This window comes from Castor canadensis, chromosome 15 (assembly GCF_047511655.1).
Source record: "Castor canadensis chromosome 15, mCasCan1.hap1v2, whole genome shotgun sequence".
Lineage (NCBI taxonomy): Eukaryota > Metazoa > Chordata > Mammalia > Rodentia > Castoridae > Castor > Castor canadensis.
The window spans coordinates 101,822,139-101,844,541 of record NC_133400.1 but is presented as its reverse complement, the minus strand read 5'-3'; the positions used below and the strand labels follow the sequence as shown (position 1 = coordinate 101,844,541).

Sequence of the window (22,403 nt, the reverse complement as noted above, 5' to 3'; positions counted from 1 at the left end):
GCCCCTGGGAGGTTCTGATTTGGATTATGTATAGAAATCTTTCTTGTCTGAATCACACAAATCAGATTCAAGTATGTATTTAGCTCTGTGGTTGTGGAGCTCTTATTTAGCTGGATTTAGTGTTGAGAAATGAGAGCAGATCGTTTGCCCAGATCAGTGGGATAAATTCCACCAGAGTTTACATCTTGCAGTTTCTCCTCATTCTTGCAGTCCACTAGTGAGCCCTAGAAAGGCACACAGCCACCTGCCCCCTGTGTGTCAAGTCAGAGGGATTAAAGGAGTCCTGAGGGAAGCTCACATAGCCCTCAGGGAGGTGTCCAGAATCACCTGAGATGTCTGAGATCCCTTGTTTCCATGACTTTGACAGCCATGAAATCTTTCCTTCAGTCCACTTTCCCTGCCATGCTTGCCCTTGGTACTCAGGGATCTGTCTGGAGGTGCTCTGTGGAGGTGCTGCACAGGGTGAAGGGGGGGTGTGCAAGCACTTTCCCGCAGAGGCCACCCTACACTTTTCTCCCTGGGTCCTGGCTGCCTCCTGGCTCTGAGGGGCCCTTCAGATGGGAGTTTTCTCTGTTCCCTGTTGTATCCCCAGGGCCAACTGTGTCCTATGACATGGTGTGTGGAGCTCATGGATGGAGGCTTTTAGAGACAGCCAACTCACTTGGTGTCTTTGTTCCCCCAGGAGGACTGGAATGAAATTGATCCCATTAAAAAGAAAGACCTGCACCACAGCAATGGAGACGAGAAAGCACAGAGCGTGGAGACCCTCCCTCCAGGTATGGCGCCCAGGGCCAGGAAGCCATCTTGCTCAGTCCACATAGCTGTGAAATGACTGAATGTGGCACTCAGAGTGAGTGGCAATGTCCGACGGTCGGTTTCATGAGCCATCTGGATACTGCCCAAGAGCACTCACTGCTTGGCTTTTCCATCAGGTCCTTGGTGGGTAGTCACTGAAACTTACCGAAGCAGAAAGTACAACAAAATAGAAACACAGTATGGCGTCTGTTAGTACACGGACATTTGTAAGATAGACTATTTTTTAGAGCAGTTTTGGGTTCACAGAAAAATTGCGGGAAGATGCAGAGTTCTCATATGCCCCTTGCCCCTGAATGTGCTTGGCCTCCTCCTAGTATATACCCACACCAGAAGGGCAAATTTGTGACAACCACAACCTGTGCTGATTCATGCCACCAGCCATCGCCCACAGTTCACTGTTGGTGTCATGAGTTTTGACAAATGCACAAAGTGGACCCCCATCTTATCATGGAGCAGCATCACACACCACCTGGTCACACTCCTCCCCCACCAGCAACCACAGATCTGCAGTCTGCACAGTCTGCAGCCACTTCAGATATGCATTTGAGGTTTCTTCATGATTTAGGGACTCATTTCTTTTTAGCGCTGTATGACAGTCCATTGTTTGGAGGTTCCACAGCTTATTTTGCCATTCACATACTGAAGGACATCTTGGTTGCTTCCAAGTTTTGGCCATTACGAATACAGCTGCTGTTGGTATCCATCTGCAGGTTTTTGTGTAGGCACAAGTTTTCAGCTCATTTCAGTAAATACCAAGGAGCACAACTGCTTGAACATATGGTAGGAGTATGTTAAGGTTTGTAAGAAATTGCCAAAATGAGCTGGGCGTGTGGCACATGCCTGAAATCCCAGCGCCTGGGAGATGGAGGCCAGCTTGGTCTATATAGTGAGTCTCATTGCCCTGCAAAAACCCAAACCAGGTCACCCAGATTTTCTTGTATGTTACCTTTTAGGAGTTTTATCATTTTGTGTTTTACATTTAGGTCGATGGTCTGTTTGTTCTGTGAAAGATAAAAGGTTTGTCTTGCTTTGTCTGTGGATGTCTAGTTGTTCCAACACCACTTATTGAAAGTCTGTCTTTTCTCTATTGTACTCTCTTTGATCCTTTGTCAGAAGTCAGTCTACTATTTATATCTACTTCCGAGCTTTCTGTTCAGTTTAGTTGATGTATTTGTCTGTTTTGCCAATACCACATTGTCTTGGTTACTGCAACTTTCTTTTATGTCTTAAATTTGGTTAGTGTTAGTCTTGGGGCTTTTTTCTTCTCCGAGCTAACATTGGACTTACTGGATCTTCTGCTGCTGCAGATGAACTTTTGAATCAGATTGTTGCTATCCACAGAATTACATGCTGGGGTTGTCAGTGGGAATGCACTGAATCTGAAGGTGAACCTGGGAAAACCGACAGCTTGGCAATACTGCCTTCCTGTCCACGAGCATGGCCTATCTCTCTGTTTATTTCATCCTTCAATTAGCCTCCTTCATGTGGATCAGACCTGTACTTCGTTAGAGTTGACCTAGGAAAAGGTGGACATCTTTTGGGGTGTTCATGTAAGTGGCACCATGTTTTTAATTTCAGATTCCCCTTGTTCACTGATGGTGTGTATCAATATGACTTTGTGTGTTAATCTGGTAACTTTCAGTCTTGTAATTGCTTCCAAAGGTTTTCCTGTTGATTCTTTCAGATTTTCTACACAGACAACTATATCATCTGTGAACAATGGCAGTTTTATTTATTTTCAATCTGTGTAGTTTTTGTTTATATTTCTTGTCATATTATATTAATCAGGGCTTCTCATGCATTGTCAAGAAAGAGTAGTCAAAGGGGGTGTCCCTGCCTTGCTCCTGATTTCAGTGGGGCAGCCAGGTTCTCACTTAAGTATTTTAGGTGTGGATTCATTGTAGGTACTCACTAAGTTGAAGAGTTCCCATCAGGTAGGGGTGTTGGGTTTTGTCAGCTGCTTTTTCTGCATTTATTGAGATTATCATGAAATGTTATTCCTTATCCTGTTGATATGAAGGATTATATTCATTGATTTTCATTTGTCTACAAGTCTAGCTGCGATAAACTAGGATAAACCCCTCTTTCTTGTGGTGTCTAATTCTTTTTATATACTCTTGGATTTGATTGGCTAATATTTTGTTGAGGGATTTTGCATATGTTCATGAGATGTTATTCTGTAGTTTTGTCTTCTTGTAACGTCTTTGTGTGGTTTAGGCATTAGTGTAATGCTGGCCTCACAGAATGAGTTAGGAAGTGGTCCCTCTGCTTCTGTCTTCTGGAAGAGATTGTAGAGAACTGGCAATAATCCCGCTATTCAGTGTTTGGTAGAACATACACCAGTGAGCACATCTGGGGCTTCCTGTTTTGGAAAGTTGTTAGTTATTGATTCAGTTTCTTTAAGCAGATTATCCTTCAAAAAATTGGTGCATTTCATCTAGGTTATCACCTGTATAGGCACAGAATTATTCATACTATTCCTTTTAATGTCCGTAGGCTCTGTGATGATGTCGCCCCTTTCATTTCCACTTGTCTTGGCTGGTGGCTCATCAGTGTTGCTGATCTTTTCAGAGGTCCCGCTTTGGTCTCTGTTCTCTATCATGTCCTCCTCTCACTTTCGTTGGTCTCTATGCTTGTTACTATTTTCTTCTGCTGTCAGTATTGTCAACTTCTTTGCAAGCACTGCTTTCCTTACATCCCACAAATACTAATGAATTGATGTTTATTTCCATTTAATTGAAGTGCTTTTAATTTTTTTCCTGAGATTGCTTCTTTGATCTAGCAGTCAAAGAATTCAGAAGGTGGTGTTCCATCTGTCTTTCTGTTGCTGAGTTTTTACTTAATCCCTTTGTAATCTGGGTCTGCTATGGCCACAAAGTTCTGAATTACTGTTCTCATTCTGTTTCTTCTCCCAGCTCATCCCACTTAGAGGTACAATGTGGAAGTTGGATGCAGTTCATCAGTAATATGGCTGTCCCACCTCAGAGTGATGGGTGGGGGTTTGGAGCTGGGGCTTGGATAAGGACAATAGACCAGGAGCTGGGTGTTGAGTACTGAGAATAAGGACACTGACCCAAGAGCCAGCGGCCAGGACTTCGGGGCAAGGACACCAGCCTGGAGGCTAAGGGTCAGGGGTTGGGGACAAGGACACCATCAGGGGATGGGGACAAGGAAGCTGTCTGGGAGCCCTAGGCTCATCCACGCCACCAGTTCTTTGGCCTTAGAAAAGTCAGTGAGTGGGATTCATTTCCTCATCTGTATGGGAAGATTGGGTCTAGCTGTAAGATCTTTTACTTCTGTTGCCCTCTCTCCCATTCTGTTTGACTCTATTGTCTGATCCTGGATGAAGAGTGTCACCTTTATCTTCTTTGGGAGCCATAGGGCAGACCTCCATGGCCCACACCTCATGCTGGTTTGCAGTCTGAGGTTGGCTTTGCTTCTGCTTTAGTGCCACTTTCCTCTGGGAGCCTCAGAAATGTGTTCCCAGTGCCTCCCTTCAGGGAATCTGGGCCCCTGGGCTGTGACCTTCACAAGTTCCTCACCATTCTGGGATTAGGGCTTCTTTTTAAATTGTGGTCTTCAAACATGCTTTCCATTTTGGACATCCACCTAATGGAGGTGAATCTTATCTTTGTTCCCCTTTGGTGTGGAATATGGTTTTTGGATGAAAAGAAGCCTCATCCCTCTGCATCCTGCCTTCTCTGCCTCTCTGAATCTGATGTCTATCCAGCTGACAGCTGGCCAATGCTGAGATGCAGGCAGGTGGGGCCAGTGGGCTGGGAGGCCAGGCAGTCTTCCAGGACAGTTGTGGATGTGCTTCCTGGAAGGGGATCTCATCCTTGGTCAGTGTGGCCTTTCAGAGCTTGTTTTCCTTTGCCTACATAAAACCTTAGTGTCATTCTGGTTTCCTCTTGTAAAAGGGATGAAGCTTAGGGGAGACAGGGTAAGGGAGAGCTGAAAAAGCAGAGTCCCTCTGAGAGGTCCTGGTGCCCCCCACACCCCAGCTGACTTCTCAGAACAGAAATGCCTGATACTCATGTGTGGCTGAACCAAGTAGGAATGGTGAGGTGGGCAGAGGGGCTTATGTCCACGTGGGAATTGCCACTGATCATAATGGAGGTCTTTGGTAGTGCTACCTCCCCCTGCTGGAAGAAGGATAGGATGAGCCCTGGGGTATGCATACTGGACACTGCTGCAGCACCTGGGGAAATGGTCCCTGACCGTTTCTTCTAGGGGGTTTAGTGCATTCTGGGATTGTGCATTTTAAAAACTGTGGTAATGCATGCATAAAATAAAAGTTGCCATGAGAATCATTGTTGAGCACACAGTGTGGTTTGCACATACCACACAGGTGCCAGTTTAGTGACAGCACACTCATGGTGCTGTGCAGCCTTCACACCACATCTCCGGACCTGCTCACTTCTCCCACTCCCCTTCGGCACCCACTCTCCACCTCCCATCTGTGACCTGATGGTCATAGACTCCTATATCACACAGCATCCGTCATGCAGCAGCCAGTCCTCACCAGCAACTCACTGAAGTGTGCCTTTCAGAGGGCCCCTGGAGATTTCCAGGAAGGCCCAGTGTCCTTCATGTGAATTTCTGTATGTCCATAATTATTTCCTTGAAATAAATTCCTGAAAGTGAAATTGCAGGATCAACAGCAATGTGTATCTTTAAGGATTTTTCAGTATTAGTTGTGATCTTGTCTTCTGCAGGGGGCCATTTCTTTGCCCCCTAGCCAGTATTAGAGAAAACCGTTTTTTGTTCTACCCCATTGCAGCAGGTAAAAAAGGACACCAAGGCTTAGGCCGTTGTGATTGTGGTGAGCTGTTAAAGCTGTCTTTGGCTTTGTTAATGGAAGCCAGGTCCACATCAACCAGGTGCAACCTGGTGGGGCAGTCTGCACCATGTCCCACCCCAAGGCATTCTGTTCTGGGCACAGGGTGCTCAGAGGTGCTGATGGGTTAGCATTAGCCCAGGTTAATGGTGGCCGAGGTGGTGGGGTGGAAGCAGCACCCACTTGCAGTGTTTCTGCAGAGAATTCTGAAGAGAAAGTGGGATTGTGATGTCCAGCTGTTGGAAGACTGCCATACAAAAGAGGCTGAATGTTTTTTTTTCTTTTTTATTTGAGATTCCAGGGAGTAGAATACAGGGAAGGGACTTCCATGGTTGGATGAGGAGTTCTATGCTGGTGTTCTGGTGTGTGTTGGAATGGCTCCTCATGGCTGGAGATCCTTGGAAGGTGGCTGGACATCAGAGCTGTCAGGAAGAAAGAAATTTCCACCCCCCCACCCTCCACCCCTACCCTCTGTTCCTTCTTCTCCAGGCTGTAAGAGGTCAGATTTCAGCAGAGAAGCATGTGTTCTGAGACACCTTGTTCACACAGTAGTGGGTTGGGGCTGGCTGGAGAGACCAGGTGACAACAGGGTCTGCTCATTGGTGCTTCCCTTCAGCCTTACTCAGAGTTGTCAAGCTCAGTGGGAGAAATGCAGGTTTAGCCTGAGAAAGACACAGGGATTGAGTGCTTTAACTTTTGAGTTGGAGCTTCCTAATTCATGTGTCCCAGGGCCATGGCAGAGGTGGGCAGCTTCCTGCAGTAGCAGACCCTGGGCTCCTGATTCCTCATTGTTCTCTTCTTCCTGCTGCCCTGTCATGGATCAACTTTGATTCTGGGTGGTAGGTTCACTTTCACTTGGAGTGAAAAAGGAGGCTGGTGGAGACCAGATACAACAAGCTATGTTTATTACTGTTAGATTCTGTAATGTGTAGAGGAGAAAATGAAGACACTTTCACTTAAAATTCAGAGAAGAGCCTGGTATGGTGTTGTGTATCTGTAATCCTAGCACTCAGGAGGTTGAGTCAGAGGATGGTGGGATCGAGGTCACCCTGGACAACATAGTGAGATAGGTAGATAGATAGAAAGATAGATAGATAGATAGATAATCAGAGATGAGATCTATGAGAATCTCTGTAGATTTTGAGCCAGCGTGGACCTTGTCAGTGAAGTTCATCTCTGTCACACAGTGTTACTTCAGACTATTTCACTTTTTAAAAAAAGCTATTTTGATAACTCTGATAATTTAAATAAATAACATTTCTCCTGTAACATCTGATTTTTCTTAGATTTACTTTTAATTATTTTCCATCACTTGTTTGAATTTCCTGGGTATTTTTTCCTCATCCTTAATGATGAACTGTTTAGATTCCTTATTTCAGGAGATGGTTTCTCACAGGGGGACAGCATTTCCTGTACTCACTCGCCTCCGTGCTGACACAATGGCTTGTTCCTAATCCTGCCGCCTGCTCTTCTCTTCCTCACTGGTGTTACGGGCTGCTGGAGGACGAGCATCAGGAGGGTTTTCTTTTAAGCACAGGAAAATTGCATTCAATTTGAGATCACTGAGAGGTTAACATAAATTGGAGTGCCTGTCTTTTAGTTTTAAATATGCTCCCTTTCCCTTCCTTGGCTGCTTTCCCAGAAGAGACAACTCTGTTCCACCCAGGGCAGCCTGGCTCTCGTCTGGGTTGCCTCTCTTGGGGCCTAGCCTCTCACAGCCAAGACTGCTGACTCTTAGGGCCTGCCCCTAGGAGGATACGTGCCCCCCTTCCCTTACCACCACAGTGATGGGCAAAACACCTGTCCAAAGGAATGTGTGCTGGGTGTTCGACCTCCACCTGACGACCTTGTGTGTGTTCATGTGTGCCCAAGTCCTGCTTCCCACATGCTCTGCCACGTTGGTTCTTTAAAAGTTCTGTGTCAGGTTTAATTCATTGCTTTTTCAAATGTGAGGTTTAGTGAAAACAGAAGTCTTAAGTGGCATTGTTTGGAAATTCAGCATTATCATAAGTTAACATCTACTGGTACAAGTCAGCAGAAACCAGCAGCCCTGGTTGAGAAGCTTCATGACCCTTTCAGAAGCTCATGAGAATGATCTATCCTGTGAAGTGGTGTGCTGAGTGGTGCTGAGGACCCCCCTGTCTGGTTGCTCTGTGTCCTGCTTGCCTAGGGTCCTGAGCTGGACAGCAGCCTCACTAGTCTTTCTGAGCTGTGCCTTTGTGTGGGGCTCACAGCAGGTGCTGGGCCTGAGTATGGTTACAGCCATCAGCTAGTCCTGTCCAAGGGACATGGTGCTACCCTCCTGCCTTGGTAAGATGGGTAGGAAGTAAACGAATGTGGAAAGAGAGATGTAACTTAAGCCCAGTGGCAAGATGGGGAGAGGAAGAAACTGGGCGTCAGGTGTCCTTTGTGCTGTGATGGGAAGAATGTCGGGAGTTCACCAGGGAAGGCATGGATGGGAGAGGAGTAGAAGGCAACATGGGGAAGAGGGCGTTCTGAGTGTTCAACCTGGAGGTTGAGGGTGGACAGTGGACAGGATATGGCTGAGAATGGGCAGCATACAGGAGTCCAACCTTAGGTCCCCCTGCGAGGCCTGGTGGGGATTTGTCAGGCTGGGGTAGGGGTTTTCTCCAGAGGCAACAGTGACCCTGGCTCGCCCTCTCCCTAGCTCTGGGTGGTGTTTTTATGGCCACAGGGTGTGAATGCTACCCTGTGCCTCTTCAGCTGCCCACACTGGAAAGTTTAGGGAGGGATCCAGGGTGAGATGGCCAGGTTGAGAGACAGTGTAGCCAGCTGGAAGAGCAAAGGCTTGAGAGGAAACCACTGTGCCCTGAGGTACTATTGCTTCCTACCTGTGAGCCACCATCGCTCTCATGGGTAGGGAAGACCTGGCACAAGGTATCATAGGTTAACCTTTGGGGGCTGGGGACTTACTGAACTTCCATGGAGTGAGCATCCCTTCTGCTGTGGAACACCCAGTGGCATGACAGGCCACCTCTGAGTGCTGGAGGTGAACAGAGGCCTCAATGTCCTCAGGGTCATGGGCATTTTAAATGGGGCAGGGCCTTCTTGACCATGGCAGCCAGGCACTGACTGCTCCTGACTGGATGGTCAGCTCATGGCTTTTTGGTCTCCCAAACAGTTCCTTCCCACAGCCACAGCTTACTGTCCGTGCATTTTGAGTCGAGACTCAGCACTTTGAAATTCCTTGCTCCCCAGAGTGTGGAGAGTGGGGTGTGAGCCCTCCAGCCGCATTGGATGTCCTGGTCCCCTTTTGACTTGTTCCGTCCTCTGATACAGCCCTGCTCACACTGAAGGTTCCACCAAGTGTACCTTCCCCTGGGCTTCCTCTGAGCCACCACCACTAGAGAACCTGGGCTTCCTGTGCTGTCGCCTTACCTCCTGACTGCTGGCAGGTCTTCCCCACAGGGCGTCTACACAGCTTCCTGTGCTGTCGCCTTACCTCCTGACTGCTGGCAGGTCTTCCCCACAGGGCATCTACACAGCACAGTCATGAGATTTGTAAGCACTAACGCACAGCTGAGTTCTGGAGTCATTGTGTAGACTTACGGCTGCTTTTACGCTCCGCTTTGGGCAGTTCAGGTCAGACTGAGACTGTTAGTAATAAAGCAGTGGTGGATATATGTTGCAGATGTATGGATGTCTGGGGTGCTGCAGGTGAGAGCCAGGAGACCAGGTCAGTGACAAGGAACTGTCTTGTCTGAAGAGTGGAAGACTGGAGCAATCTGAGGCAGATTTGGAGCCCCTTGTGGGCCAGTGCTTCTTGGAGTACATGGGCTTGATGTGGCCTTGGGCTGGCCTCTGTGGGTTCTGGAAAGGCAGGGGAACTGTGGGGCTGTCTGGGCTTAGCTGAATGTGCCAGCCCTGTTTCTTCCAGTCCAGGTCAGTATGCTTGTAGACAGGTGTCACCTCGAGTCTCAATCAAACAAGGACACAGCTCCTCAACTTGGGCCACCCGAGAGAAGCTGCTGCAGAGGCTGGCCTGTTGTGAGGGCCCCATGACCTCGCTGTGACTGCAGATGTGCATTTTGTTTTCCTGTCGTCTTTGGCAGTGAAGCTGGTTTTCACTCCTCACGTAGAATTTTCTCTCCAATGTTTTTCCATCAGTCCGTTTGCTGAACCTATCTGTTTCCACAAGATTTTCATATTTTTTATTTTCCAAAAGTCTGTAATTTCTAAAACTCTTTCTGAAAATTTTAAAGAGATGGTAGGATTCTGTGCAGGTGGCTTATGAATGCATTCTTCATTCTGTCCGCGTGTCATCCAGGTCAGGCTCAGTTCTCTGCAAACTAGCTGCCTCCTTCTCTGTGCGGGCCAGGCTGAAGCAGGTTCCCCTGCTGTCTCTGCCCAGGTACTCCAGCCTTACAGTTCTGCGAGTACAGAAATGACCATTTCTCTGATGATTCCTTTGTCCTTAAGATTATGAGTTTGTGACCTGTTATTAGATGGTGAAGCCAATTTCATGTCATACCCATATGAAAGCAGACTCTACTTAACCCTTCTGTCTAGGGAAAGTATACTGGGATTTGACTTTGGGGTCACCCCATACATTGTGGCTGATAGAACTTGCTGACCAAGCCCCTGGGATTCTGGCACCCAGCTATGCTTTTTATGAAAGAAGTGCCATTTACTGTCTGTCTACACCCCATGGTTCTGTGCCCTGGGGAGACTCATCTTTACAGCAGGGCAGGGCCCACCAAATGCACTGCCAGCGGTCTCAGGTCAGAGAGGGTTTGTAGGGGCACTGCAGAAGAGGCGTGTCAGTGTTAGTGGTGGGGAATAAGGATGGCCTCAAGGTCGCACTAGCTTCTGTCTACCTCAGTGCACACAGGTTCCACAGTCTTCCCCTCCCAGGTCTAGGTGAGGTTCCCTTAAGCATGTCTGTGGAACGGTACTTCTTTCCCTCGGAACCCATGCTCCACTTTCAACACTGCACTTAACTACTGCGGTCACTTGATTACTGTCTTTCCCCCTCCTGCTAGAACATGAACCCCATGAGGCCAGGCATTGGCCTGCTTTTTTGTGCCTGTGGGATCTAGTGTGTCACTGGCACAAGCTCAGCACCACCCATGCTGGGTCTGAGCCACCCACCACATGTTAAATGTCTCATAAAACCCTCATAAGACGCCATGACTACGTCTTGTTTCAGAGAAGGCATGAGTTTTGCAAACATGGGATGTGCAGGCAGACAGGAATTGGAGTGCTGAAACCCAGCAGAGGCCTCATCCTCTACCACACCGGGGCCAAACTGGTAGGATACAGGTTTCCAAGGTGTGGTTCTGGCCCCCATGGTTTCCTATCTGTGGTTTAGGGAACAGACTCAGGCCACTAAGCCAGGTGGTGAGAACCAGCTCATTGGAAGTCTTCAGCAGGCACTGCTGGTATGGATCTGCAGGCCTGAAGCTCTTGGTGTGGTCTGTCACAAGTGCAGTGTAGGGAGGGGGGAGCCACCTGCTCTTGGGCGCAGGGGTGTCTTTCCTCACCTCTGAAAACACACGATGGTAAAGGCAGCGAGATGGGGAGAGGTGAAACTAGTAAGCACTGTTAAGTTTGTCTTTACATGGACCTCTTGTTTTGATGGAAGAAAATACTGACACCGGTGGCCAGCTCCCATAGCAAACACTTACCAGGGCCACAACAGGACCAAGTAGCCAGGCCTACGGGGTTTTGAACTGGCTTCATATTTGTGAGGTGAACCTCTCATTTCCATGGTAACCAACTAAGATGTTGGTTGTGATATGGGGTTGACCTCACAGGACAGTTGCAGCAAGAAGCAGATGTACTTTGAGACAGAAAGCTTACTTACTCTTTGGCCTTGAGCAAATCATGAGTAACTGAATCTGTTTCCTCCGTGACATGAAGGAGCGTGATGTGATGACTGCCAGAGACTCGCACCACAAAAGCACTGTGCCATTGATCTGAACCTCTGATCTACTTGTGCTGTTTGGCTGCTTGCCACCTCTGCCTCACCCTCCCCTGACCTAGTTCTCACTGCCTGACACCTTGCACCTTGTTTTCAATCATACTGGCTGGTGGCTGATTCCTGAGTGGGCAGTTTCCTGCCCACCCAGGACCTTTGCACTACAGCCCATGCTCCTCCCTAGAAATGCTTATCCACTCCTGCACATGCTGGGCAAGCGCTCTACTGTTGAGCCCCACCAGGCCAGCCTTGCACTTCTAGTCCTTGCAGGCACCAGCGATCTGTGAACCCCACCTGGCCAAGTGCTTGCTGCTTCCCTTTTTTGAGTTTATTATAGCTACAGAACTGGAACATATAGGCCATTAAGGCCTCATGAAGAATCCTTTTGTGATTCGTTGCCTGACTGATTTCGTAGGAAACAAAATTTCAATGAGTAAACACCTTGTCGGGGTTATGTAGGTAGCAAGTAGGGAACAGAAGTTGAGAGCAGGGCAGGTACCACATCGTGGATTTGTGGTTTGCCTTCCACCTTTTTCCTGCTGCGAGGGTCTTGCCTTTGCTCGTCTCTCTGGCTTTTTGTGTTGTCACTCCAGATTGGTCCAGGCTCACCCCACCCAACAGTTCTCTGGCTTTTTGTGTTGTCACTCCAGATTAGTCCAGGCTCACCCCACCCAACAGTTCTCTGGCTTTTTGTGTTGTCACTCCAGATTGGTCCAGGCTCACCCCACCCAACAGTTCTTTTCCTACTCGATGCCCATTCTGCCTCCCAACACTGCCCTGTCCATGTCCTTGAAAAACCCCAGCTCAGTGCTGTGTTCTTGGAGGACCTGTGCCTGGCTTTGTAAACTGCGTCAGCATTCTAGTAAATGGTCAGTGGACGGGTGGCCACTTGGCCACCTTCTCTCCAGGAAAAGACCTGAGTATGGGGAGTGGCCAGGTCCCAGCTGTGCACACCAGGGATGTCTCTGAGAGCCATACAGACCTGGGTATGAGAAATGACTGGATTCCAGCTGTGCACACCAGGGATGTGTGAGAGCCACACTGTTCGTTGCTATAAGACCCCTGAGGTGCTTTGATATCCTGTCCTTTGGGAGTGTTGATGTTTTTTTTGTTTTGTTTTGTTTGTAGGGCCTTCCCTCCCCACCCCACCCCTGTTCTGTGTTCGAGTCTGCTGACTTGTGCCACAGTGGACACATTAACAGGATGAAGGATCCTGTGATATACAAATACATCACGTGCATAGTGCGTCACAAGAGTAAAAACTTAGTGCCTAGGAATCCAGTGAGATTTAAAAGCTTAGAACACTCTTCACGGAAGATGCAGGCATGTGTAGACAGAACTAAATGAATTTTAGAGGTGCATGGACCCTGTGAGCAGGCAACAGTCCCTGGACAGAGATTGTCAGGGTGATGGGGAGCCAGCACTAGCCGTCTCCTGCTGTCTGTGTTGGTGTTTTCTGGGTCGGGACTGAAGTAGCTGCCCATCTCCTGGGTGCTCCACCTGCAGGTGGGGTGGGAGCTGCAGAGAAGGCCTCGCTTGCACCTGCTGCAGGGCTCGCTCACTTCCACGTACTCTGTGCAACAAAGCACCGTGTTTGGAGCACCGCTTTCTGAGCCCCAGCTTGTAACCGTTCGTTCTTGTTTCCTGATGCAGCATGGTGAGGCGCCTTCTGTTTAATTTGTATGTACCCTTTGGGGCGTTGTCGTAGTTCCTGGAAAGGTAGGTGAGCTGAGAATGTCTTTTACAGGAGTAAAAATGGTGCCATAGTTACCAGTTATATTTTTGGATGCTTTGGTTTTACTTTGTTCACTTTCATATGCAGATTAAATGCTCATTTCCTACTCCTGGGCTTAGAGACATGGTATTGCTTGCTTGGACTGTTTTTGGCTAGTTTCTTGATTAAAATTGCCACGATATGGAGAAGCCACAGCCAATGTTCCTTGACTTAACACTCGAGTCACTGCAATTAGCACTCTGGTCTCAGGTCCCTTGTCCCACGACTTCTGCTCTGCTCTTTCTAGGGAAAGTACGGTGGCCAGACTTTAACCAGGAGGCCTACGTCGGAGGGACAATGGTTCGCTCAGGGCAGGACCCTTATGCCCGCAACAAGTTCAACCAGGTGGAGAGTGACAAGCTGCGCATGGACAGGGGCATCCCTGACACCCGGCATGACCAGTGAGTACCTCCAGGAAGTGCCTCCAGCATAGCCAGAAAGTTCAGCTACATCCAGCATGGCCAGGGAGTGCCTCTAGCAATGGCTAGAGAGTCAGTTCCTCCAGTCATGGCCGGGAAGTTACCTCCAGGTATACACCATGGCTCTGTATGCTTTCACACAGGCCTTGTGACACTAGGATTCCCTGTTGCACTGGGAAGCTGCACATGGGCTGTTCCTGCCCAATGGTGTGAAGGTGAAACTTCCTGGAGGAATGGGGATCATGCCCTGTGGCCATTTGCAGAGGCTGTGGGCTGCTGGCCAGAGGGGTCAGAAGGAATAAGCTGTGCTGGCCTCATTTGCTGGTCACTTGTTATTTTGAAGATCCATTCACAAAATACTGAATTTTTTGTTGTTCACAACCTTGGGAGAAAAAAGATGTGAATTCTTACTCATTGGGAAGCTGAAGTAGGAATTCTGGAAACTAAGAGGAAGTGGATCACCCAGCAGGGCTGGTGCTAAGTGGCATAAAAATGGGTCACTCCTAGTACTAAAGGAAGGGCTTCATTTGCATCCCATTTTATTCTTTAGAGAAGTTGAGGGCTGGAACTTTGGTGAGTTTCTTGGTTTTTGGTGGTCCTGGGGGTTGAACTCAGGGTATTGTGCTTAGTAGGCAGGTGCTTTACCCCTTGAGCCTTACTCTTAGCCTTTTTTGCTTTACTGATTTTTGGGATAGGGTCTTTCATTTCTTGCCCAGGCCAGTCTGGACTGTAATCCTCTATTTACATTTCCAGTGCAACTGAGGTGACAAGCGTATACCACCATTCCCAGTTTTATTAGTTGAAATGGGGTCTTGATAATTTTTTGCCTGAGATGGCCTCCAACCTCTATCCTCCTAATCTCCACCTCCTAAGTAGCTGGAATTACAGGTTTGAGCCACCATGCCTGGTGCTTCTCTCTTAACAGTTTTCTTTGAGTTCTGGTCAGCTCTGTCACTTAAAGCATCTCTTATTTAGGAAACGTAGCTTTGTGATCCTTTGGGATCACATGATCATACTCAGACATACATATTATTGTAATAACAAGTCTCATTGTTTTTCTAAGTCCAGCTTTCACTCAGTGTTTCCTGTCGTTCATTAATGTCTTTAAGCCAGTTTTATTTAGTCCTTAGGCTGTGCTTCTGGCTAAATTCAGCCTGCTTTAATTATTAAATATCCTGTCTAAATTAGGGACTGCTTGCCTGGGACCCAGGGACCCTAGGAAGCCTTGAGCCTGAAGCCAGGTGTGGGTCATGGGTGTGTACATACACATGTGTCTGGGAGCACATTCCTGGTTCTTTCCAGACGATCCCAGGTGTGTGTGTCCCCACTGCTCTCCCCTCAGGCTAGTATTCTGTGCTAGAAGTCCCTTGGGGACCTGCTCACAGGATCGTCATGACCCATGATAGGAGACATGAAGGTCATTTTTCATGTCTAAAGAGAGGAAACCTGGGTACCTGGCATGTTGACAACCTGTCCACTGATTAAGAGCTGCTGACCTGAGGCCAGAAGGGATGGTGCAGCTCTCAACAGGGGGTTGGCTAAAGCCAGGAGGATGTAGTTGAGTAGAATCTCGGGAAGATCTTACCTGGCCACTTCAGTTGAACACTTGGAGTTTCATCTCCATGAGAAGGTTGAGTATTGTGCCAATGGCTGGTATCAGAGATGACTCCCACTAAGGTGTCACCTAAGATAACACCTGAACACTCTCTTCTCCCCCAAGCTGGATGAGGGGCCTTTCTGGGGCTCATCAGCATGGGACTGGGCTTCCCATCCGCTGCTTCCATCATTAAGTCTCCTCAGAGTCCTCAAAGCTGTTCATCCATGCTCTGTTCAGTGTTTTTGGAATAAGCGTTTGTCCAACAGATGTTCAAATATCCCTCTTGTGATGGGTGCAACTAGGTGGGTTAATTTTAGCTCAGCTACTGTGGCAAATTCATTTGCATGTGTTAAAGCAGCAGCTGGGAGGAACTTCCATGCTTGTTGGATTTGGGCTAAATTAATTTCCACCCAAAGCCAACTTGGTACCTGGACCCAAAGGTTTGACGTCCTCCCGTGTCAGCCTGGGAAGCCATCTTGTCATGGGAGGTCCTTAGGACCCCCAGGGTGACTATGACCAGTATTACAGATGTGGCCTTTTCGTGTGAGCTTTCTGTGCACAGTCTCCCCTTGTGTGGGTCTGCAGTGGGGACCAGGCAGTGGTAGTTACTCTCCATAGTGATGAGCCTGGAGGAAGTGCAGGTGAAGGCTGACTCAGAGCATGGCGCATGGAACCCTGAGGACCTAGGTTGAAACCCGAAGCCCTCCAATGCTTAATTCTTTGGCCTTTGTCATCTGCAAGGTGATGTGCATTGCTCTGTTGAAACCCTGTGAGGGTCAAACCATATCTACTTAGTTAGGCCTCAGGGCCTAACTCTCCCTGAGGTGCTTCACAGAGAACACCCAAAGAGGCCATCTCCCAGAACCACGGCCTCAGCCCCTCCGCAGAGCCCACTCCTTCCCTCCCTAAATTTCCTGAAGTTCCCACATAGTTCTTTCACCACCAACACCATGCTCTTCGTTGTCTGACTGCCCATCAGAATCACGGACTGCTATGTTTGTGGACTTTATTCTGACACCTCTTGGCACTCAGGAAGTGGTTTGTTGGGGAAGTAACAGCACCTTGCTTGGGTCATTAGTGCCATCAAGAAAGATCTGAGGAGTGAAGGTGGAGGTGGGGAGATGCTTCAGCCGTGGAGGTCACAGGAGCCCATGTGAGCCACAGGGCTGTGTTCTACCGGTACCGGAGAGCTGTGGGGTTCTGGGTTCTGATCCAACCCTACCACCTGTAGGTCAGATGCAAGGAGCCAGATGTTCAAGGCTTCAAAATCAACGGGTGTGCTGAGGAGGTGACTGTCCCTTGGTGCATTCCTTGGGAGGGCATGCAGTTTGCTTGGAAACACATTAATGGGAAAGCCAAGCGTGGGATCCCCCAGAACCAGAAAGTTTATGGGCTCTCAGTCCCTCAGCAGGGAAAGCTGGACATGGTTTACTTGGAAGTTGTTTATGGAAGTAAATCAAAATAAGCCTCTGAGGGAAACACACCATCTTTGTTTTCTTCTTTCCCCTGTCAGCCAGACACCATTCCTTTTCATTTGTTTCATTAACTCCCTGGGAAATGAGAGCATGTTGGCAAAGGGACAAGTCTTCTCCAGCTTTTAGACATTTGTCATTAGAAAGTTTATCCCTGCATTGCCATCATTTCTTTTTGCCACTAGTTTAAAATGTGGGGCTTTGAAACGTTTGAAATATGCTTGCTTCTCATACTGAAAATTGGCCCTGAGAGCAGGGTGCCCAGTCCCACCCCACAGGGGTGCCTCTAGGAGAGGAGCTTGTCCAGGTCATATGTCTGATGGCCTGTCTGGGCTTTCAGTGAGGTAGCTTGTCACTTTCAGTGAAGTAGCTTGTCTTCACTCAGTTTGCAAATTACAATCTCTCAGTCTTGTCTTGTTTAGAAGAATCTAAAGAATCTGACTGACATCTTTCAGAACGCCTGGCTCCAGCACAGCATCCAAGGTGTTTCGCTGAGGCTGTGCTCTCAGAGGCGTTGTTCATTTATGTATTGTGAGGATGTTGCAGGGAGAGGCAGGCGTTCTCCCTGCAGTATCTGTGTTAGCTTGTATTCTGACAGAGCCTGGCCAGGACAGTGGGGAGAGATGCAGTCCAAACTTTCATTGTTTCTCTTGCTGATGCCAAGAAAAAAATTCTCACATTGGCTCAATCAGCATGGGGGAGGCTGCTGGAAGGCGGTTGTGGAGTTTTCCTTAGTGGGGCAGAAGATCTGGTTAAACAAGAAGCCTGCTCCTCTCCCCACTGCCGGCGAGTGCAAGGGATTGAGGGGACTCTGAATTCTGTCTCTCATCATCTCATGAACATGTGCTACCTGCCTTTTGTCAGCCACTCTTGGCCAGCTGCCCTGCATTTACTCCTCCATGTTGATGGGCAGACCCAATTTCTTGATCAGGTAGAGGAAGTGGCAGGATCTGGGTATCACACACAGGGATGGCACTCATCTGGCTCAGGTGGCCTTCAGGCCCTATGGCTGGTATAGGTGGAGCTTCACTGTGGTACATGGAGGGCCCTAAAGGTTTGCTCTTCAGTCCCAATAACAGCGTTTGTAGGGATGGAGGTCTGTGCCCAGCCTCTCACCTGCATTGGTATTCTTAAACTTTTTTCTTCTACATCGCTCTTATGAAGTGGGTGGGGTTCTTCTGATGACTTCAGAAGCCAGTTCCTAGAGCCCTGGACTCAGAGCCCACCCCAGAAGACTCAGCTCTCACCAGGAGGCAGACTAGGGATGGGTCTCAGTGGGAAGACTGAGGTGGCTTTCCTCCCCTGCTCCCACTTCCTGGTCTTAATGCGGTGAGCAGATTTGCTTCATGTCCCCTTTCCCATCCCCATGATGACTGTGCCTTACCACAGGCCTACAGCAGTGGAACCAAGAAACTATGGACTGAAACCAAGAGCCAGAATAAACCTTTCTTTTGAGTTGATTTTCTCAGGTATTTTGTCACAGTGATGGAAGACTAATAATCATCACCAGTGGGGATGTACATAGGGAGGGCCAGGCAGCTAGGCATTCCTGGATCTCTTAAGGTCCCTCTTGTTCTGGGAAGCCAGTGGGAGCCATGAAGTTCTTTATGTGTCTGTGAGGCAGGTATGGACACTGAGCCACAGAAATGGAGCCACTTCCCTGAGGCTGAACCTCGTGCTAGTAGAGGAATCAGAGCTCAGAGTTCTACCTGCTGGCTGCGGCTGCTGCCCAAGCTCCGAAGTGACTCTTGTTTCTGGCCTCTGGCACAAAGCCTGAACACATGCCTAAAACCAGGAAGCAGGGGGCGTTGGCATCTTGCAGCCAGACTCACTCCCCAGAGAAGCTGTTTTCCTGCTGGCCCAGGCTGAAGGGATCCTGAGAGATTGGAAAGAAAGGATTTTGTTTTTCTTTCCCAGTCTCCAGTTCTCTGAGAACGTGGGGGAACAGCTTCGTCACCATCAGTATGTTCTTTCTGTTTTTGTTTTGTCTTCATAGCCATCTCCTGGTTTTCAGGCACAGGCTATTCTTCTGTTTCCCTTTGTATGTCCTCCCCTTTTGACCATCTCAGGCCATAGGGACATCTAAAGAACCCCCTAGACTCGAGAGGTCATGATGTGCAGGTGGCAGGGACTAGTGTCTGTACTGGCCCCTACAAGGACCTGGCATAAGCCTCTTGTCCCAGCATCACCAGCAGTTTCACAGCTTATCCCTGAGTGCCTGGCCACATGTGTGGCTCAGTTTCCCCATTCGTAATATAGGCAGAAACAAGGTGGTCTTAAGTGAGGAATGCAGTCTGGCTTCTTGTTCTCTGATCCTTTCTTTTTGCCCACACCCTGAGCTATGTGGTGATCATGACCACATGTTCCTCCTAAGGCACTACTGTCAGTGGAGCGGCAGACAGCTGAGCACAGTTTATCTGTAAAGCCTGCCATGCCATCTCTGAAGGGTGCCTAACTGAACCCTGTCCTCTACGTCTGAGACTTGCTGTGAGTTGTTGATGTCTTCTGCTGGACCAACCCCTTGTCATGTGACGTCTTTGTCACTAGTGATGCTGCTTGTCATTGTCAGAAGAGACACACCGCCTTCCTCTGGTGCAGGATTTTTGGTAGTGTCTCTTTTGCTGTGTTCTTTGTGTCCTCTGTAAGGAGCCTGTGGTTAAGTTTGGATGTCCGCCTGCTCTGACAACCTTTGTTCTGTAAAGGGAGCAGTTGGTTCTTTTACACTTGATGTGAGTTCTGTTGTATGTGGTTTAACGCTAGCATCTCACTGGCTGTGTTCTGAGCCCCACCAGCTCTGCTCTTTTTCCTCTCCTGTCTTCTTCTGGGTTGAGTGTTTACCTCTCTGTTAGCTTGTTACAGTCTCAACAATAATGTACAGAGAGTCCAATGTGAATGAATAATTTTGTTACTTTCTCTCAACACTTCTACTCCCCGTTCCTTTTGTGCTCTGGTTGCATTTGGTTTATTTCTTATGTGTAGACACTATAGGACATCCTTGACTCTGCAGTACCATCCTTCAGAGGTCTCCGCACTCCTCATGTTCCGTTTTCCACCAGGACCCTTGTCCATGCACGCTTCTCCAGTGGTTCCCAGGGCTTCCTCGTGTGCCATCTTGCTGGTAGGAAGGTCTGCCTGTTTGTCTGAAAATGGTTATTTTACTTTCATTCTTGGAGACTGTTTTCCAAGGGCAGAGTTCTCAGATGGCCTGTCCTCCAGCATCTTTACCTTGTCCTGCTGTTATTGCTGGATCAAGTCATCTTGCTCTTTGTGAAGCATCCTGATTCTTTTTCTTTCTAATGTCCTCTTAAGATGTTTCTTTGTCTCTGATATTCAGCAGTCTTACAAGCCTGGGTTTTATTTTCTTTCACTTGAAGCTGGGGTTTGTAGGATCTGTGGACCTGTAGTTTTATCTTTTGTCTGTCTCGCCCCTCTCCCTGTTAGCCATGTCCTCTGTCCCTCTCGTGTTTTTTCTATACTTTCTTTTATTCCCTGTGCCTTGCTGTGGATGTTTCTGTTGGGCTGCTTCCTTTTCACAGGTTCCCCACCCACTCTATCTAATCTGCTGTAAATCCGTCTCCTGACTTACTTTTAGTCACTGGATTTTGTTATGTATGAAGAGATACTTAAGGCTGTAGCTGGAGTTTCTATCCTCCAAGATTTGTTTTTGTTCTCTGCAGGCAGTTAAATAGATCCCTTTAAGTCTGGAACTGAGCTATGTAAATCTGGGTTTCAGTCTGGTGTGAAGGCTGGGAGTTTCAGGTTCTCTTTTGCTGCTAGGAAGTGGTCCTTCGGGATTGTACCTGGACATCTGAGCCCCATTTTCTCAGCAAGCGCTAGCCTGCACTCCCCTGCCCTCTGGCACCTCCATCTAGCTTGGCTTCCTGGCTGCAGGGCCATTGCTCCAGTGCTTATGTGGAATTCAAACTCGGCATGAAGTTGACTGTTCATAAATCCCTCCCTAAGCAGCACATGAGAGCAAGTAGAAGTATTGATGGACTTCGGAACTGGGTAGTAGACTAGCTCTGCCACGTAACTGCTCTCAGACAAGCTTTGATAATCTGTCTAAGCCCTGAGGTTTGAAAAAAACCTGTATATTAGCGTATATTAATTGTACAGGGGTTTTCATTGTGACATTTCCATGATGCTTATGAAGTACCTTGGTTAGGATCACCCCCACCATCTTTCTCCCTCATCTCCCTCCTCCCTACTTAAAACAATTCCAACAAGTTTCATTATTCTATTTTCATATAAGCATATAAAGTATATCACTATATTCTCTCTCCTTCACCCTCTCCATTCACCCCTCCCCTCCTTCTAGTATCCGTCTTGTAAGTAGGACATGTTTTGCCTTCTTATCCTTCATTTTTTAAGTGTATATTCATTGTTCAAAGGGTTTTTGCCATGGTATTTCACCTGTGAATACACTGTAGTTTAATCAGATTGACCTCCTCTGTAACTCTCCCTTACTATTTCCCCTACTTCCTCTTATTCAATAGCTTTCAGTGTATTCTGCAAATGACACAGCCTGCCCTGCCCTGGGCATTGAAATGGCTCATACACCTCAGATGGCTGCACAGCACAGGTCCTTACTGTCCTGAGTGACCAGCAGCTGTTTTTATGTAAAAGCAGCTGTGAGTAGAGTGAGCTTTACACTTGACTTGTGTATGTGCCAGGTCACCTACAGGTCTGACCCTCAGCTGGTACAACCCCACTCCATCAAGGGCACATGACTTTCCCCGGCACAGCTCAACGTGGGGTGGTTTTGTTATTGACCAAAAGCAGTTGAGGAATGGCTATGAACTATGACCCTGCCCATTTCAGAGGGACATTAGAGTGAGGGAAACATAGTCAGCAGTGTTGCATGATGAACAAGATTGATGCTTGGATGGAAACCATCCTCTTGCAGCCACCTACTCATTCTGTCACTATGGAACCATAAAATGGAAAGAACAGCTTGCTTTTTAAGTGGAAGGGCTTCTTGTATTTTAGGAAATGGTCAAAATCACAGAAGAGCTTCTATTTCTGGGTCATTAGGCTGCATGCTACCCTCCCTTCTGTTCCTGCTCACTGGTCGGATAAAACTGGCTCTCAGTAGCTGTTGCCAGAAATCTCAGCTACCCCAGAGTCTGGTTCCTCTGTGCACAGAGCGCCCCCCAGAGGCCAGTGTGTGGTAGTGCCCTCACTTTGAGGGACCATCGCCTCCTCAGTTGGCTCATGCCTGGGCTTGAACGGTGCCATCCCCAGGGAAATCAGGCTGAGACCATGTGACAGCTCCCAATTGTGGCAGGAAGGAGCTAAGACCTTGAACATCAGTAGTCTGTGCAGGTCTGTTCTGTCTTACATGGAGCGTCCTTACCTCACAGCCTCTCCAAGCCCTCCCTTATTTATTATATCTGATTTCTTAAGAAGCTTTTGTAAAGTAGATACATTTGTTGTAAATCAAAAAGGAAATCATGCCAAAAAGCCAAAAGGAGTTTGCCATTTTCTCTTTGGGAACGACCTTCCTGACTTGCCCCATAGTCTCCCATCCTCAGAAGCACACAG

General features: G+C 48.1%; 1 protein-coding gene across 3 annotated transcripts in view; it reads left to right on the top strand.

The window, feature by feature from the left end:
- Galnt2 (polypeptide N-acetylgalactosaminyltransferase 2) overlaps positions 1–22,403 on the top strand; it is a 129,901-nt gene that overhangs the window by 72,308 nt on the left and 35,190 nt on the right. For all 3 annotated transcript variants that reach the window (XM_020168837.2, XM_020168839.2, XM_074056901.1), the window contains exons 2-3: positions 683–776; positions 13,619–13,772. In XM_020168837.2, the coding sequence (XP_020024426.1) occupies positions 683–776; positions 13,619–13,772 (248 nt within the window). The remainder of the gene's footprint in view (positions 1–682; positions 777–13,618; positions 13,773–22,403) is intronic.